This window comes from Limulus polyphemus, unplaced genomic scaffold (assembly GCF_000517525.1).
Source record: "Limulus polyphemus unplaced genomic scaffold, Limulus_polyphemus-2.1.2 Scaffold716, whole genome shotgun sequence".
Lineage (NCBI taxonomy): Eukaryota > Metazoa > Arthropoda > Merostomata > Xiphosura > Limulidae > Limulus > Limulus polyphemus.
The window spans coordinates 343114-363956 of NW_013666326.1; the positions used below are offsets into that span (position 1 = coordinate 343114).

Below are 20843 nucleotides of genomic sequence, written 5' to 3' on the forward strand. Positions count from 1 at the left end.
CTATTTAGTCTAAACATTTATGTTTTCATGATATAATCTGTGTTCATTCTAGAATGAAACATGCAAAATTTATATTCATTTCGAGATTGGTCAAATCAACCAAATCCATACAGAGATCGTTACTGAAAATAACAGATAAAATAAAAAGTTTTTCTTGAGAAACGTTTTATACATATCTGGACATTATAAAGATTTTGCATGTGAAATTTGGAAATTTTCTGATGCACAAAAGTATTTTTGATTTTAAAATTTTGGAAAAACATGGGAAAATAAGAAAAAAAAAGGGCATGAGAAAAAATTGCTTTACAAACCTTATAACTTAATAAATAAATTTGATATTTTGCCCATGAAAGAATTGTAATGTTTACTGATAATCTTCCAAATTTCATAAATATACACTTATTAATTTAAAAGTTATAGCATGAAAATTACACCAAGCCCAAAATGGTTATGACCGAGCCCATGTTAAAAGAGTTATGCAAAAAACACATTTACCACAGCCCTTATTACAATACTTACAACTTGCTTACATTAAAATATTGAAAGCAAACAAACTGATAAGTTAGTCAGACTACCCAACACAACAGGCTTTTTTAATTTCAATACTAGGAACAAACTTTTCCTGAAGTGAATAACACCATATTTTCTCATATTGACTAATAATACATATGCAATAGCACTGCAAGACTAGCAAAAAGTTCAAAAGCTATATCTTTAAAAAATCAATTTATGCTAACACAGCTTTGTGCAAACTATTGACAAATCAAAACTTCTTTGAACATCACCAGCAGTTGCTCAGAACCCCTAGTTCTTGTGCCCTTATCAATAGAGGTAAATCATAATGTTTGTATGGATGTTTAATTTTTCCACATAGTCCTCATATACATTTCCAAGAACTGATGCAAAGTTTGTGAAGAGAAATAGCAGATGAATTTTCAACCAAACTATTTCTTTCAAAGATTTGATGACAAATTATAGCTGAAATTCCCTTTTACCTCAAGAATTTTGTGCATATTTTGTAAATATTATTGTGTTAAATTACTTTGTACTATCATTTGCCTGTTATCTTTAAAGACAATGACAGAGCAACATAAAATTCTGCATTAGTTTATCAAAAAATGTGATTGTATTATTACTTATGTCAAAAACACCTTTCATACAGATAATTGCTGTACTAGATAATCAAAGCCTTTTTTTTCAAAGCAGCTTCAATTTTCTCTAGCAAGGAATATTCAAAGCAGATGTAAGTTTGTCTAGCTTATCAGACTAAGATCTTTGGACAAGAATAAAAAAAAGACAACAGAACTGCTATATGCTCTATCTAGTACTTCTTAAGAATATCTTAATGAACATAATGCAAAGATGAAATGTATCTCTTTTGGTTAGTGGCACTGAAAAAGAAGGACAATTTGTTCATTAAAAAATTTGTTCATGCTAAATATTTGCTACTTGTTTGGAAGTCTGTTATCAATTTGACAAAAATAAATATTGTGAACACTTATTTCAAGCACATTTGTTCTTATAGGTAAGTGAGTTATAGATCTGGAAGGTATCTTTTTTTCCATACAAAAAAGCACAGTTGTTCTTCTGAGTGGTTTGAACACGAAAATTGAAGATTGAGTTACATTTTGTTAAAATATCTTTATATATACTTATTTCTATATTATATATTCACAAAAAAATTGAAAGTAAAAAAAATATATTAGCACTACACTTATGGTACCATGTTAATTCTTACAAGTACAAGATGGAACTAAAATTAAAGGCATTCTAGCCACAGTTCCTGGGCAGATACTGTAACTACTTCTCAGCCAATAAGAAGTTTATGAAAACATTTTACTGATGTATTATTGAACATTTTTATAGGTTACCAAATGTTTACCATTTAAATAAAATATTAATTCTAATGTAAGAATCTTTAATACCAAATGGCAAACCCATGGTGGAGAAAAAGATTAAATGTACATGTTTAATATTGATATTTTAAAATATACTTACATCAATTGTTGTAGAAAAGACCTCCTTAAAAGTCAAGGAATTCATCATTGTAAACTAGAAATTATTAAAAAAAATGTCATTCTCACTCACCAACAAGTTATCTGTTAATGGAAAACTTAAGAGAAAGAATTAAATAGTCAATTTCATCAGTTTGTGAACAATGAGGCATGTATATCAAACTCTAGAAAAACATAACATACAGGAATAATCATAAAAACATATCAGCAAGAAAAAGCAACACATGGTGATGACACCTTACATATCCATATTAGCCCTCTGTTTATGCACTCAGTCAAATTGGCTGATCTCATAATAGTGTTTAATATAATTATGAATTTACTAAAAGTATCTTCACAAAATTTAGCCAACTTTTAGTAAACATTACAAAATTGTACAAAAAAATTCAGAATTTTGATAAAATACTTTTACTAAAACATTGCCTGTGAACTTATGAAGCCTTTACTAAGTCAGTTTGATTGAAAAGTGATTTTGCTGCTAAGAACAAAAATATTTCATCACACATTTTTCATACTTTATTTGTATAGCCTGTTACATATTACAATTTCCAATAGCCTAAAATCAAGTTCAATTGTACTCTAAGATTTAGTAGTTAAATAAATGCTGATATGTATCCAATTTATGATATTTTCCAACAAGATTAATACACACAGTTTTCTTTTTTTAATGCAAATATAATTTAATATACAACCAATAACACAATTTACAATAACAGTCATTACAAACAATGACTTATATACGAAAGTTTCATAAACTTACAAGCAATATAAAGTCTTCTTTATAATCTGGAACTTCCTTGTTATCTTATCAAGTGTTCATGATGAGCGAGTTAATTTCAAGTTAATGTATGTTCAATTCACTTAATAGGGAGCTAGCTAACTCTGTGGTCTTCACTGATCACACACTGATTTTTTCCTACCAATGAAGTTGGGTATGTTTTCGTAAAAGTACTAATGTCCGATGTGAATAGACTGAAGTTAAATGGTTTGTAATGTTCGAAATTTATAAATGTTCCTGGTCAAATATCTGAAGTGTGCCAATTAATACGCATTATAACAATCACAGTTATAGCTTCTGAAGTTTATATCACATCAACTGTAGCAAACCAATAATAGATACTGTTTTTAGGTGTGTCATGTTGGTTAGGCATGTAGAGAGTTTCTCGAAATTTCAGTTATGCAATAATACAAACGCTACACTAGCATTTATGTACACATGTATATTGTTGATTCTTACACTCAAGAATCTTCTATAACTTTAGAGAATAGTCGGGTATTTTGCAATACATATTTAACAGTATAAGTTATGTACATTTCTAAATATAAACTCAACTGAAACAAATAATAGTAAATCGGTCACATCTCCCTCCTTAGAGAATTAAAAATAGGCATTGGACAATTTTTAACTAAGATATTACATATATACATTGACTTAATGCATTATTTAAAGAATTATACAACTGCAATAATCATGACAGTATATAACAAAATCAATGCAAATAACCTCATGATCATAAAATCACATAGCACGTCAAAGTGCATCAGAACAAATGTTATCACCCCTTTGACATGGATTATCTTCAAGTCATACTCTTGTAGTGATAAACTCCAATTTAACAGTCTTCTCTTTTTTTGAGTGGATGTCCCATACGGGATAACAATACTAAAACTATGTCACCAGGATGGAACTTAAGTTCTTCAGCCTTGTATTCATAAACATTTTTCATTCTAGTTTGAGATAACCTCAAATTTTCAATAGCCAATTCACAAGCATGTCATAGTCTGGACCAAAACTTGGAAACATATTCCAATAAATGCATTTCTTTTGGATCATCTTTCAACCACTGTTCCTTCAGCAACTTAAAAAGACCATGCACTGAATGGCCAAACACCAACTCAAACAGGGTAAACCCAAACGACTCCTGAATTGACTCACGAACAGCAAGTAATAAAAAATTAACTCCTGCATTACAATCCTTCTCTTTATTGAGACAGTAAGTCTGCATCATATATTTCAAGGTAGAATGGAATCTCTCAAGAGCACCTTGCGATTCTGGATGGTATGCATTAGATTTGATCTGTTTAGCACCAAGCTGACAAATAAGTTGTTGAAACAACCCTGACATAAAACTTGATCCCTGATCAGACTGAATTTCTTTGGGCAAGCCAACAAAAGTAAAGAAATTAATCAAAGCCTTAAAAATTTTTTGGGCTGAAATGTTTTTTAAAGGGATAGCTTCAGGGAATCAAATGGATGCACACATGATAGTCAACAAATACTGGTTCCCTGACCGAGTTTTTGGTTAAGGCCCAACATAATCAACAAGGGTTCTTCAAAAACTGGGATAGGTTTCAGAGGAGCAACAGAAATTTTTTGATGAGGTTTGCTGATCAACTGACATGTATGACAAGTTTTAAAAAACTGAGAAACGTCTTGCCTAATTTTTGGCTAAAAGAAATGTCTCATAATTTTGTCACATGTCTTGTTGACACCTAACTGACCTCCCATGGGGAGTTCATGGGCAACTTTCAAAATTTCAGAATGATATGTTTTGGAAACAATAATGTATTAAACAATAGCCCAGTCTGAAGCTGGCACATCTGGTTGTCACCATTTTCTCATAAGTACACCATTTGCAACTTTCTCCAGTTCATCTTTTGGGATTGCATATTTAAGTAGTGAAGAGATCAGTGGATCCTTTTCTTGCTCAGTGATCAGTTTGCTTTTAGCAAACAGAACTTCACCAGGTAAACTAGATTCCTCATGTCCATCATTGTCAGTCACCCTGGAATCATCAGTAAGACAGTTATCCACAAGATCCCTGTCAGATCCAAAAAAGTCCGAGACAAATCTATAATATCGTCATCTGAATCTATGTTTATCATTTATTTGGGCTTAATTTCTTAGCCTGAGCTCATATCACAGCACGAGAGAAACACATCAGGATTCTCCTCAACAACAACATCATACTTATATGAAACAGGGATCGGCTCATTAATCATTTTAGGTTCAGCAACAACTTTTCCCCAGCCAAATCGTTTCCCAACAATAATGATACACCCTTAATTGGCAGAGTAGGTCTTACTCCAACCACAACTGGTCCCGAAACTAGGTCTGATGCTAAATAAATGTAATGAAGAGGAACATTAACAAAGCCACCCTCAATACCCTGAGCAATAACAGTCTCACCAGTGGCAGAACTCGATTCTAAAAGCAATATACCTTCTAACAACAATGATTGAGCTACCCCAGTATCACGTAGAATACATATTGGTATGAGATTGGCAGCGTCATTTGCCAATGACACAGAACCAACAGACACAAAAGGTCTAAATTCCTCTCTGACTACATCAACTTTTATATCAGTGTGGCCAAATAAACAACATCAGGAGAACTGGTGAAACTACGTCCATACGTGGATACAAACGTACTGAGTGTTGCCTCCTTTTCTTCTTCAAACACCAACAATTGGACATAACACGACCAAGTTTCTTACAAAATGGCAGACAGGCCTTGATGAAGTTTTAGCACGACTGTATGAAGATTTCGAACTAGAGAAGGTGGATTTTTTAGAAGGATTCTCCACTTTAGTGGATTGAACAGATACAGGTTTCTGTTGAGATGGTAGGAATTTCTTTTCATCAAAAGTGGTATGTGTTAAAACGTAATCATCAGAAAGAGCAGTTGCTTCCTGCAGTGTTTCAACTTTTCAACTTTCTTTTTGTCCAGGTAAGTTTTGAGGCCATCACGTGCACAATGTTTAAATTCCTCAGTTAGACATAATTGTCTTAGTTTGTCGAAGCTATTCCCAATATGCATAGAATTGCACCATCAATCAACTCTGAAAAACTTGAGAAAAAAATTTAAATGTACACAAGTGTGGAATTCAACATTTACTTTACACAGTTAATTTTCTATGACATATTTAAATCAGTTTTTCAACAAGTGAATTTTTTCAGGCATAGCTAGCTGCCTGAAATTTAAAACCATGTATGTTCACCCTTAGCATGCAGAAAAGTTTTAAATCTGTCTTTTACACTGTCTTAGTGTTTTTTGATGAGATCCTGTGGCATGTACTTGCAGGCATCTTCTAAAGATCACCCAGGAAAATTAGAGCAGTTCTGACCTTTTGTTCATCTAAGGAGTCCCATACTTCTTCACTGATGCTGATGTTTGAACCCTGGGCAGGCCACTTCATCATTTCAGCGACAACAACATCTGCTTTGCACTTCAGATAGTTCTTCTCTAGGTTTGTTGTATATTTCAGATCATCATCTTGCTGCATGATAAATCTCTGATGAATCAAAGGCAACCCAGAGGATACGTGTATGAAGCTGCAAGATATGTATGTACTTGGAAGCATTCACAATCCTACCGAATCTGTAAACATTATCCACTACATTGGCTGATATTCATTCCCATACACTGAAAGAGCCTCTGCTGTACTTAACTGTACACACATCTCCTCACCTACTAGCATTTTTGGAAATAAACAACTTGAATTTTGACTTATCAGTCCACAACTGATTACTTCTTGGCAAATTGTGTATCTTGATCTTGTTATTGCATGTTAGGAATAGTTTTATCATTTTAACCCTTTCACCCAAGCAGGTTAAAGTGCATGTCATGACATTTTGGAGAGTTATTTTCAAAATTTTATTAAATAACTTCATTACTACTTATGTCAATGAAATTGACATTGAAACATGGTTTATAATTGAAATTTTAATATTATATATGTTTTAATTTGTTAATTTAAAAGGAATTATACAGCAAAAAGTTCTAAAGAGCAATTTTTGTGTTTCACATAACACATGCTCGTCTTATTGCTCAGTTTACATTTTATTACACCTACCATGCAAAGTGTACAGAGGCTAACGAGTTAGAAACTCATATTTGAGATATGGACAAGCTTAATATAAAAAAATATAAAATAAGAACCTCCCATCTCTATGATTTGCTGAGATGTCAATATTTCTAACGAATCTACTAAAGTGGCTCCTCCCATTACTCCATTCTTTTGAAATCTCTTGTCTAGTTCCACCTACTGCTAATTAGCATGTGTTTATAACCAATAGAAAGAGAAGTTGCCCTCTATGTAAATCTAACAGTTGTTTGAAAATAGCTTCAAGAAGAAAGTAATAATTTCACCAAAACTGTTGAAGTGTGATGACTAGGTTGTTGCTCTAAATAGGAATGGGATTTTTTGTAACCCACATATAGCTGATCTAGAGACCCAGATAAATTACATGGATATTGTATGTTCTAATACAGTAACTTGATAATTTTATAGTTTTCTAAAATTTATATTTGAAGCCTACAAAAATTAATATCTCTTCACCCTCCATTTGGAAGAATAAACGAGGCTTACAGAGAGGCTTAGCACATGTGACGCACGAGTGCAACATTTCATAACACCATAAGTACTCAAAATCTTTGGTTTTCAGTGTATTTTTAATTTATTGTTCAATGTTTTAAGAAAAATAAACAAAATTTAAACATTTATATACACATGTAATGTATGGTAGCCAAAATATCATTGTATTTTGTACAAATACTTGTATTATAGTTTAAGATTTGTATCTTGTAGGCTAATACAGAGTTATGCCTAATGAATGTGTGTTATTCTAATTGTCTAAACTGCGGTAAAATAAAAGCAAATTATACAATGTTAGAATCTTAACAACTTAAATTCAGGTTTATTCATAACATTTAGAAAGGTAAAATATTTTACAATTGTTGGGGATAAAATGTTATGCTTTATAAAGAAGACTAGACTTAGATAGCTTGTCAAACTGAAACAAAATGGGTGCAATAGGTAGTACTGGAATCTGAATTTCTATTGGTTGATGAATAAGTGTGCTGAAAAGGGGAATAAGATTTTATAACATGTGCTCAAATAACATCTTTGTATACCTATGCTGCTAAATTCCAAACATCCTGAAAGGCTTACAATATTCAAAGAATTGTAAATGTTTATTGTATTGGCAACAAACCATATAATAAACTCTTATCACTCTGGAGAATACTTGTTGTAAACTCTGTAGGATACATACATAAGCTGATAAATTCCACATCCTGTTGTCAGCATAGACGTTTTCACTGATTCTAAGTGCAGTGTGATTACTCTGAATTTTCCAAGAAAACATTGTAGGATATATATAATTCGATACATTAGACATTCTGTTCTCGGACACAAATGGCGACTTACTGCTATATTTTCTGCAGGTTTCTACTTTAGTCATTGACAGTAAAATAAACACAGAAAATAAATGTGAAATGTTTAGCAACTCAAACTCTCAAGAGAAGTACTTTGAAACTTCATGACAAATAAAAAAAAAAGGGCACAACTGCTCATTTTATTTCCGATTTTACAACTTTTCATTTCATTTACTATGGCAATCTGTCAGCAGGCTAAATAAGCAAGTATATTGTTGAGGTAAAGGTAATAACAGATAAAATATAAAGTTTTACTGGAAAAAAAACGTTTTATATCTATTTAGGAGGTTTTAAAGGTTACAAAAATGAACTTTGAGATTTTTGAGACAAAGAAAAATATTTCTAATCATAACAAGAAATAGTTTTGGACTTGGACTAGTAAAAAAAAAGATTCAATATATTGATGGACAAATCTTCAGTAAAAACCCTTCATTAAAAAATCTGATTTTTTCTGAACAAAAGACTTGTAATGTTTACTAAAAGTCTGCCAAATTTTGTGAACATACACATACTGTATTAAAAGTTATAGTATGGAAACTATAACAAGCACAAAGTGTTACAAGGTCAGTCAATTTGACCGAGCCCATGTGGGGAGAGTTAACACATTCAAGACCAGATTTCATCATTCTCCTGTGAACCAGGAATGAGCCAACATTGATTCCAGCAGTTTCTCCATGTCCTGGATCAATAAGTGACTTGAATTGCAGCAATCTCTCAGAACTCTGATCTTCGGCTATTTGTCACACTATGCAGTTATCTTTCTCATTCTTCCTGACCAAATTCTTTCTTTTGCTAAGCTTAATACAGTACAATTTTGTATTGTGATGTTGCAATGTTGTTCTGACACTATTGTGGAAATATAAAGTTTAATAATATCTCTCTTCATACATTGTATTATTAAAGTATGATATCAATGTTGCTCTGACACCATTATTTGAAATATCAAGTTTAACTACAATTCTCTTCTGACTGTGTCGTATTACAGTATGATATTGCAATGTTGTTCTGATGCCAATCTTTGAAATATCAAGTTTAACTACAAATCTCTTTTGACAGTGTTATGTTACAGTATGATGTTTGAAAATGTCAAGTTAAACTACAACTCTCTTCTGACAGTGTTGTTACAGCACGATGTTGCAGTGTAGTTCTCACATCATTTTTAGAAATATCAAATTGAATTACAACTCTCATCTGGCAATGTGCAATGCAATGCTACAGTACGATGTTGCAGTGTTGTTTTGACACCATTTGTGGATATATTAAGTTTAAGTACAATTCTTTTCTGAAAGTGTGATGATCACAATGCATTGTCATTTGGTATTTATTTTTTCTGTGAACTAGTCGGAAAACATAACATCCCATACCACTGACTTCATGATGCTAATAAACACAAGAAGCAGACATTAAAGATAAATTATTGTGCTATTTTAATACCTAAGAAATATCATTTGCTTTTAAAGCTAAACTATCTAAAAATTGAGTGGAGTGTAATGTATGTATGTAAACACAAAATATCTTCTTCAGACATCTGATTTACCAATCGAGATGGTGCCAGACAACTGTAGTTCACCTGGAACTAAGGCCATGTATCCATACTATTAAAATATTGATGCATTCACAATATCACTTTATAAAGGGAAATATTTCAACAGATTACTTTCAAAGACTTGTTTTTATTCTGTTAATATTTCAAATTAATATATGACAATTTTAGAGTTACACATGTACATAAAAACGTTTTGGTTAACAATTTGCATGATCAGATTTTCAAAGTATACTAGAAACTTGCATCTAAAGTTAAAAAGTATATCTGGTTAGTTTTTAATTACATTAAAAAATCTTTAATTTTACTGATGACTTTTGTCATTTCAGATTAAAGCCTCGCTCACAAGAATGGCAATAAGAATCATATCTACCAAGGTTTTAAAAAGTAAAAAAAAACAAATAATAAAAAAGTGAATACTTACAACACCAGCAAAATGTTCTAAAACTTCCTTTTCCTCTTTAGATCTAACACTCTGCATTCTGAAGAATAAACCAGAAATTTCAAGATTTGTCTTCTTACCATATAAACAGTACATCAAAATGTCATGTATGTTTTGTTGATTTTATTATGTCGTAAAGTCGCATTTTGGAACACCTTCATTAACCACCCCACAAAAAACATATAATAGTTAAACAAACCACTTAAACGTCACATTATTTTGATTGTTTGTTATGAATTTCAAACAAAACTATACGAGAGCTATCTGCACTAGCCGTCCCTAATTTAGCAGTGTAAGACTGGAGGGAAGGCAGCTAGTCATCACCACCCACCATCAACTCTTGGGCTACTCTTTTACCAATGAATAGTGGGATTGACTGTCACATTATAATGCCTCCACAACTGAAAGAGCGAGCATGTTTGGTGTGACGGGGATTCGAACCCATGACCCACAGATTGCGAGTCGAGCCCCCTAACCACCTGGCCATGCCAGGCCTCGTCACATTAGTGTCGCCTATAAAATGTGTAAAGTTTAGTATACTCTAATCCCTTATAGTGATGGTACATGATGAGACACACATCCAGCATGTAATACTGTTTGAATACAAGAAACAAAATAATGCCCTTGTAGCCACAAAGAATATAAAAGAAGTTTATGTCGTAAGTGTCAATGACAGTTCAGAAAAGTTGGTTCAGACGATTTTAGCCTTAAAAACTGTGATGGCAGGGGTCATCATGTTGGAATTGATATTCATGCTCTGAAGATGCTTGTTGAGTCTAACCCAAGGCAACACACTCGTGAAAAGGCCCTACAATTGCAAGTCTCTCATGAAACAATACGTAAACATCTAAAGAGTATTGGAAAACTCTATACCTAAGGTGTTTGTGTGCCTCACAAAATCTCCAATGAACATCGTTTCCAACGTGCCTCATCTCTTGTGGCGTGTAGTGCTTGTGAACCATTTTTGGACAGAATTGTCACCAGTGATGAAAAATGGATTTTCTATGCAAATATTAAACACCAAAAACAATGGCTCAGTCATAGATAAAAACCACTCCCAATCCCAAAACCTGGACTCTATCCGCAGAAATTGCTTTACATTTGGTGTGATATTAAAGGAGTAACTAATTTTGAACTCCTCAGTTCACAGCAAACTGTCAATGCAGAGATCTACAGTCAACAACTGGAACATTTAAATCAAGCTTTTCATCAAAAATGCCCTTCACTCGTCAGTCGGAAAGGTGTTCTTCTTCTTCATGACAATGCACATCCACATGTGGTATGTTTGATGTAACTATATCTGGTAATCTCTTTATATGATCTGCTAGAGAGAGATAACAAGATGGAATTAATTAACTTGCATCTTGTTTAACTCTGATTATCATTATTTGTTAATTATACAGATACCCTGTATTTTTTCGTAAGATTGACTGCAATTCTTTCTTAACTACGCAAATATTTATAATTTAATATTCTTGACTCTGCCTTTATTTATTATCCACTTTGCTTAACTTTAAAAGTGAAATATTTTTGATAAGATTAAAGATATTCTAAGATACACAGGGTGAGGCAACATTTGTTATTGTACTATAGATAGTACTGTATGTTTTCTACTCCCTTAGTTAATGTGTAAATATTTTTTAAATTATTGTTTTCAACATTTTCTGTTTGGACACAGTAAGGCACTCAAGTAAATTACTCAACTTTTTACTTCACCAGAAGTGTGCTGTGGGTGGATGTTTATAATTAGGCTATTATCTATATTTTCTTATGAAAAAGATGGCTCAATATACAGTTAGAGAAAAAAGCTGTTATAGGACAAGTGCTTTTACTAGGTAAAGGTGAGTTATTTCGACTTCTTTAGCACTATCTGACTAAAATCAGTCGAGCTTTTTATTATTTGGTAATTTTTGAATTGCATGCAACCAGGTCGGCCTGGAAAGAGGGGGGAAGAAATGTGAAGTAGAGAACTGTATTATTTATATTTTCTATTCCATTAGCTAATGTGTAACATTTCAGGAATTACCGAGTTTTTCATCATTCTTTACTTGAACACAGTGAGGTACTACTCAAGATAGTTACTCAACCTTATCTTTCTCTAGAAATGCTCTTGGCCATATTCATAATTGGGCTGTTATTCACATTCTCTTTCATGAAAGATGACTCATTACACAGTTATAGAAACATATATTTTTCTCACACCCTTTTGAAGCATATGGATCACTTGCTGTGAGAATGGATGCAGATCTGATTTTGTATGTGTTACTGTGATTTTACCATCATATTTAAAGCTATATTTACTTTAAGAAAGTTATATTTTTAGTTATTTCACAACTTAAAAGTTTTCAACATAGCTTCAGTATAAGTCTCTGCTAATTTTCATTGTTCTTTCTGACTTCTCTGTTTAAGGTTGCAAGAGCTAGAAGAACTCTCAAAGGATTTAACAGTTAAACATCCAAAGCAAGCAAATCTGTTTTTAAGCTATTTTTCTTTTACAGGATCATTGTGGATTCCGATTTTTGAGGGAATAGGAGTCCAGCATATAAAGAAATTAAGTGTTTAGTAGGATGATCCAAGTTTCACTTGGATTTTACTTTGCTTTATTTTAATTAATATTTACTTGTGAGGGTTTTTGTGGCTAATTGTATTCATTTGTAGTATAACCCTACAGAGGTTTACAACTGAACTGATATGAGGTTTTTCAGTAAAGTTTTTTTTCACATTTTCTCTCAGTTCTACACATGAATAAGACACTTATCCTTCTATCTTATATTGTTCAAAACTGTTTGTAGTGTAATGTTTTTGACTTTTGCATTTAATAAACATTTGCATTATTATTTGGATTTGTGTCTCATCTAATTCCTTGTGTAACAAACCGAGTTGTAGATCATGGACATGCAAATTCTAAAATTCTAGTTTAGTTAGCGGGTCTAAAGGACTTTTCTGAGTTATTTATATCTGCAAGCTCGAAAAAATTATACAATACAGATGGTACTACACAGTTGGTAATAAATGAAATATTATGAAGACAAAACTAATTTATCTATTCTTTGTTTCAGAGTAATATTTATAAATTAAACTATAACTTAAATGTCACTTACTGCTTCAAAAAATTTTCAGTTGAATAGTGTAACAACATTATGTTTACAAAAGGAAAATTACTGAATTTGGTGCATTATAAGTAACATCTGAGTACAGCTTTATAATCAGTAAAGTGACAAAATCAAACAATTAATTATTATACAAAACACAAGTATACTAATAGCATTAGGAATAACATTTGGAAGTCACTTTTGTTGAAAACAATCCTTAGCAAAGACTTGTGACTTATACTTTATTTCAAAGAATACATTACACATTATACAATTTAAGGGTATTATGTATAAATTTTATGGAGATGATGAAAACGTTTTGAGGCTGTGTGCTTTGCATGATATGGCCATGGTTTCTGTTATATGTGTTACTACCCTGTTGCTTTTTATTTCTTTATAAAATAAAATAAAAAAGATTAAGAATACTTTAGAAACTACTGCTACTTCAACTATATCTTTGATATCTTCATTTATAGCCAATATGTATGCCACCATAAAAATCTCTCATAATTATGTTAATAATATCACACACATGTGGCATTCTAAAATAAAAAGGCAGAAAACTGTTTCTTTGTTTTGGTTCATTTGTTATTGACAACAGAGCTAGCCATTCCTAATTTTGAAGTGAGACCAGAGGGAAGGCAGCTACTCAACACCATCAATTGTCAACTCTTCGGCTATTTTTGTCAGACAGAATAGTGAGATTTGACTGTTCATATAATTCACCCATAATGTGGAGCACCCCAATCTTTTTATTATATGTGAACTATGGAACTTCAAACCCACAGTCTGAGTGTGGTACACTAACCACTGGACTGTGCACAGCCTGACAGAAAATATAAAAAAGAACAAGCTGGGAAATCCTTTTTACTCCCAAGAATGCAAGAACCAAAATAATACTTTTGTATCACATGTACGTTTATATTTCAACTAGATTAAAACTAAGTTAAAAGCTTTAGTGATAATACAATGGTTCACTTATAAAAGAACTTACGACGTAGATGTTTGATGAGTTTGTCCAGGTGTAGATGAGGCTAGAGTATATATATCCAGAGCTACAAGAGCATGTTTCACTAAACGTATAAACACCATCGTTTCCTTTGGCTGAAACTGTTTGTTTTGGGCTCCTGATGATTCTATGATGAACATAATATATTACTAATTAAGAATTCAGCAAAATCATAAAAAGTATACACTATATTGTCTGTAATTTAACAAAGACTTCAAAAATTCTACTTGAGACTGAAAGTTATTTGCTTTGTAACACAAAAACCATAAACATTTGAAATTTAAAAACTAAAATCAAATGTGAAACCTATGGCTGGCATCAGATATTAAACTTTAAATTTACATGCAAATTAATATAGTATGTAGTGTTTTTATATTTATTAACCCTTTATCATTTCCACATATATATTTACACATTATAGACATCATCTCTACCTGTAGATATATGCTAAATGGCTCACGTGTCATTTAAATGCTTCCCACCTGGTTTGTTGTGGTTAAGGCATTGTTACCATAATGGAAAAAAACCTTCTACAAATGATAAGGGGTTAAAGGAATACATATTTTAATGGAGTTATATTATGTAAAAGAAAATGAAAGGACATGAGAGAAATAAGTTTTTAAGTTTTCATAGGATTAATCCATAGTTGAATACTTTTATTCCTGATCTCTGAACTCACAAATTACCCCTCACTGCCAGGGCATCATTTACTGCACATGTCACAAGGTTTTAGTGACTTACATTCAAAATTTTATTAAACTACTTCTTGCTTATGGTATACCAATTAGTATAGCATAAAATCATAGCTAATAATCCTTATTTCAATAGTATATAAGTTTTATATTTTTAATTCTATAAAATAATATTTCAAAAAATCCTGTATTTTTCCTAGTGTGAGAAATGTGACATATTTTCTCTAGGCATCCCCTCTTCTCTATTCTATTCACCACCCCTCTAATAAGTATGAAATTTAACATAAATTGCTCACTGTAAAATCATCATTGCTCATAAACACCATAATTTTTATTGCTTTCAATTTTGTTTGGTTAAAGAGCTATCAAATAGAAAATCAGACTCTTCTTGCCACACGTACCTGTCAGATCCTCTCTTTCAGGATTGGGAAATATTTCTCTTAGATTTAATTTTATATTATCTATAACCAATAGAAAACCAAGATTTTTACCTATCAAATGACATAATATATTATGTTGCTTTCTGAACAAACAGTTGTAAACTTCTCTGTTAGTACAAGCTTCATTCCCACAGGAAAGACAATGACTAGCTTGGATGAATTTGTAACAGCTCTTGTCGCATAGTTAGAAAGCCAGAAAAATTGTGATAGTTAGGGGAAATTATCTGCTTTTTGCATGTTATTAATCTATGTTCTGTGATGCATTATTTAATTAAATAAAAATTATTAATGCATTATTACCATTAGTAGAAAAAATTAGTGTTATGTGTCATTGACAGCAAAAAAAAAGAAAGACCCAGGTAAGTACTATATTTCTTGTTTTTCATATTTATTCTTTAGCTTTTATTAAAAGTAACTAAAATGTTAAAATAGGGTTCTATTTAGATTTGTTAAGGTTAGATTAGGTAAAATAATAATAATATAATAAAAATGTTTCACGAGCCACACAAATGAGCAGCTTGTGAGTAATGTAATTCAATAGCATAATGCAAGCTCCACGTTTCCCAAGTGATTGACAACTTATAATGGCACAAGTAGTAGTTAGACATGGTTCAAAGGGTAATAAAACAATAAAATTTAACTATAAATAGATATATGTGGTTACAAGTTTAAAGCTACTTAGGATAAACGAATGTAGTTTCATCTTACAATTTGAAGTCATTCTAGAAAGAAAAAAGGGTAATTCATATTTATTTAATTTTTTTGGTGGTTATGAGGTCAGTCAAATTGATCAACCCTTGTCTAGTCAGGGTAGAGAAAATAACAGATAAAATACAAAATATTACTGAAAACAAACATTTGAAATGTTGTTAGGAGGTTTGAGATTAAGTGTGTGTGTTTTATTATAGCAAAGCCACATCGGTCTATCTGCTATGTCCACCGAGGGGAATAGAACACTTACCACTATTCCACCAGGGCACTTATATATTAAGCAAATGAAATTTGAGATTTTTGAGATGAAGAAAAGTATTTGTAATCTTAATATGAAAATCAGTTTGCACATGGTCTAGTAAAATATATACTCAATATATTCACAGATAAATCTGTTTTTAGTTTATTAAAAATACTTCACTGAAAAATATGATTTTTTGCATGTGAAAGACTTGTAGTGTTTACTGAAAGTGTGCCAAGTTTTGTGAAGATATACATACTATATTAAAAGTTAGTAGTATAAAAACTATAAAGACTTTAAACGAGTACAAAGAGGTGATGCGATTGGTCAAATCGATCGAATCTGTGTTGAGAGATTTAAAATAACATTATAATATAATCATGTACTCTAACACATGTTTTTGGTAAGATATCATCATGGTTCAATAAAATGCACATTAATCAAAAATTATAAGTTGATGATTTTCTAAAGCTAATTTTAAGGTCATTTATGTTACAGTAAAATTAAAAACTGACAAAGTATATTTTATGAATATCAGCAAATATATTCAATATTACCTCCTGATATCTTACAAGTACTGATTCCCCAGGTGATAGTCTTAACTCCACATACTAGTGTTTTTACCAAACTCCTGCAGTCAGCTACAGAAAGGTTACTTGTTTGTGATGCAGAAAACCCAAACTTTGGCTGTTAATAAAACACATATTAACTAAATATTGATGCAGCTTAAATAATAAAACAAATGAATATTCAAACCCCATAAAAAAAAACAGAACTGATCATAGCCCATCCTTGACATTTTACACTTAAAAATAATGTTAACAAATACAAACTTATCATTTTTCATAACTTTATATTCATATCAAACATAATTTAAAACATTTCACAAACATTCTTCCTTTTTATTCATATAATAATAAAGCTCCAAAATTACAGAACATCTTTTTCCAATACAATTCAAGTAAATTAGTGGTTAATCAAAAACATTTTGCTTGAAATCATAAATTCATATTAATTTCATTAAATAATTGTTAATATGGTATGACTGCATATAATTAAAAGTTTAACTCTCTCACTAAGGCCTTGGTCAATTCGAACAAGTTCATGACCCCAAACTGACCTTTAATGTTACCATACAATAACTTTTAATATGTTTTGTGTATCTTCACAAAATTACACAAGCTTTCAATAAACATTACAAGGCTTTTGTATACAAAAACAAGATTTTTATATGAAGCATTTTGACCAAAAATATCTGTAAATATGGATTCAAAGTGTTCACAGCTCTGAGTACAAAGTGATTTTCATGTTAAGATTAAAAATACTTTTCTTCATCTGAAAATTGACAAATTTCACTTGTGTAATATCTAAAATCTACTAAATAAATATCAAACATTCTATTTCAGTAAAACTTTATATTTTATATGTTATTTTTTCTACCCTAACTCTATATACATTTGGTCAATTTGACCAGCCTCATAACCAACATAAAGAAATAGGAAATAAATCTAAGTTATCTTTTTTTCATTCTAGAATGACTGCAGATTGTAACAGGAAAGTATAACTGTTTATCTTTAATAGATTAAAGCTCATAACAGTATACACTGTTTCTACTTAAATTTGTTTTATTATCCTATGAACTCTATCTTAACTAATAATCCCATCACACAAGTTGTAAATCACTCAATCAATGTGTAGCTCACGTTACTGTATCAAAATATATAAATAATGAACTGTTCAAAAGCATACCTCATGAAGAATTTTCATTATTACTTTTAATTTATCTTATGTAATTTAACCTTATCTAACCTAATTTTCTAATTTTTATATTTTAGTTATTTTTATAATAATAAAGAATACTGATGGAAATAAGAAATAAAGTACTTACTTAGGTCTTCTTTTTTTTTGCTGTTGACTGTCAGTAATACTTAAACCTACTTTTTTGTACTACTAAACTAGATACTTTTTATTTAATTAAATAATCCATCTGAGGACACAGAACAATAATACACAAAAAAGCAAAGAATGTCCTATAACGATCATAATTTTTCTAGTTTTCTAACTGCAATAAGAGTCTTTAAAAATGCATCTTATTTCGTCAATGTGATTCCCATGAGAACAAATTCAAAACTAAACGAGAAAATAGACAGTGCCTTGTACAGAAAATAACATAACTTAATATGTTATTTGATAGATTTAAACTTTGATCTTCCATTGGTTATAACTAATATAGTATAAAATGTCAGAGAGAACTTCTAACAATTTGTGAAAGAGAGGATATGGCAGGTGGGCATAGTAAGTGGGTCTGATTTTCCAGTTTATGGCTCCCTGAACAAATACGATTGATGGCTATAAAAATTATGCTTTGCCTGAGTAATATATATATATCATAATGAGTAATTTTCGTTAACTTCCATACTTCTTCGAGGGATGGAAAATAAATTAGAGAAGGGGGAAGACAGAGAGCAAATGCCACAATTTTCATATGAGAGGAGACTGAGGATAGGTTTAAATATTTCCTTATAAAAGTAAGAACTTAAAACTTAAATAAAATAAAAATTTAATAGAAGGGTATGCCAAGTGGAATTTACTTTCTGATTTATAAAGAAGATTAAAAGTTATAAATATTAGGGGTGATGTAAAAATATTAAATGGGCATGTTAGAGCAAACAAATGTCACATTACACAGACAAGGGGAGATTGAAAATTCATTAAAACATTTCCTTTTGAAATTAAAAAATTAAATCTTATATAATATTAAACTTTGTTTTAGTAACAACACTTTGATGCCAAGTTTATTCGCGTACAATGATAATAAAGTAGTTTATTTAAATTTTGAATGCAACTTTTTAAAAAGTTCTGACATGTACAATTTGACTTGTCTGTGATGAGTGTGTTAAAAGATCGAAATTTCTATCAATAGATGAAATTGCAAAAAAATCTATAAATACGATAAACAATATTAGTAAATCTAAAAATTCTTATTCATTTATATCAGATTCTTCACCTTTTCTTCTTTATTATCAGAAAGGCTTGATAGTTGTACAGGTGGACATCGAGTATCTTCTTTTCCTTCTTGCTTAATATCCATCTGCACACCTGAAATAACACTAGATGTTGCAGATGCACCAGATAAAGGAACATGGGTTGCACCAGGGGTTACTGGAGTTACAGGAGCCATTGAAGATGTTGAAGTTTGTTGTTGTGGCTGTTTATGGCTAAAAACAAAATTGGTAAAAATAGAATATATCTTTAAATCAGTGGTTCTGAAACCAAAATTCTTACAGTTCCTCATAGACCATTCATTAAAATGTGAATAATAATCTTTATTTTGTTTTTACTCTCTCTCAACACGGGCTCGATTGAACTGACTGACCATGTGACCACTTTTCACAGACTTTCACCAAACATTACAAATCTTTTATATACAAAAAAATCAGATTATTTTAGTGAAGTATTTTTATTAAACATTTGTCCTTGAACATATTAAGTCTTTTTTTTTTTTCACTAGTCCAAGTGTAAAGTGATTTTCATGTTAAGATTCAAAATACTTTTCTTCCTCTTAGAATTCATTTGCATAACCTCTGAAACCTTATATTTTATCTAATATTTTCTCTATACAAGGTTGGTCAATGTAACCAACGTCATAACCACCAAAAACAAATCAAAATAAATGTAAATTACCCTTTTTCTTTCTAGAAAGTCTTCAAATTATAATATGAAACTACATTTGTGTATCCTAAATAGCTTTAAACTCATAATAGTAGTAATCTGTTTGTACTTAACTTTTATTGTTTTATTACTCTTTGAATTATGTCTAACTAATATTCACAACTACTCATATTGTAAATAATTTGGCGAATATATATCTCACATTACCCGACCAAATTAGATAATGCATAGTCTACTCATGAGTTGCTCGCAAGCGCACCTCATGAAAAAAGTTTATTATTAATTTATTTTACCTAATCTAATCTAAAAAATTTTCCCATTTGTACATTTCAATTACTTTTATAATAATACATAAAGAATACACAAAAAAAAACAAGAAATAAAGTACTTACCCAGATCTTCTTTTTGCTGTCAACTATTGATGAAACTTAACCCTAGTATTTTATAGTCATGGTATTATTGCACTAAGTTATTTTTTATTCAATTACATAATGCATCAAAAAACACAGAATAATGACATGCAAAAAGCAGATAATGTTTCTGTAATTATCACAATTTGTTTGGTTTTATAACTATGAGACAAGAGCCATTAAAAGCTCAGCTAAGCTCGTTAATGTGTTTCCCTTGGGAACAGTTTAAACTGGAAGTGAAATAGACAATTCTCTGTACAGAAAACAATGTAGTAAAATTGTTTGTTTTTGAATATTGTGCAAAGCTACACAAGGGCTATCTGCGCTAGCCATCCCTAATTTAGCAGTGTAAGACA

At 30.9% G+C, this 20843-nt stretch overlaps 1 protein-coding gene across 1 annotated transcript in view; it reads right to left on the reverse strand.

Moving 5' to 3' along the window:
- The window catches only part of LOC106460134 (transformation/transcription domain-associated protein-like), a 262616-nt gene that overhangs the window by 170425 nt on the left and 71348 nt on the right, over positions 1-20843 (reverse strand). The window contains exons 14-18 of the mRNA XM_022386785.1: positions 19413-19623; positions 16963-17092; positions 14307-14448; positions 10203-10260; positions 1999-2052 (exon numbers count right to left, since the gene is read on the reverse strand). Coding sequence (XP_022242493.1) covers positions 1999-2052; positions 10203-10260; positions 14307-14448; positions 16963-17092; positions 19413-19623 — 595 coding nt within the window. The remainder of the gene's footprint in view (positions 1-1998; positions 2053-10202; positions 10261-14306; positions 14449-16962; positions 17093-19412; positions 19624-20843) is intronic.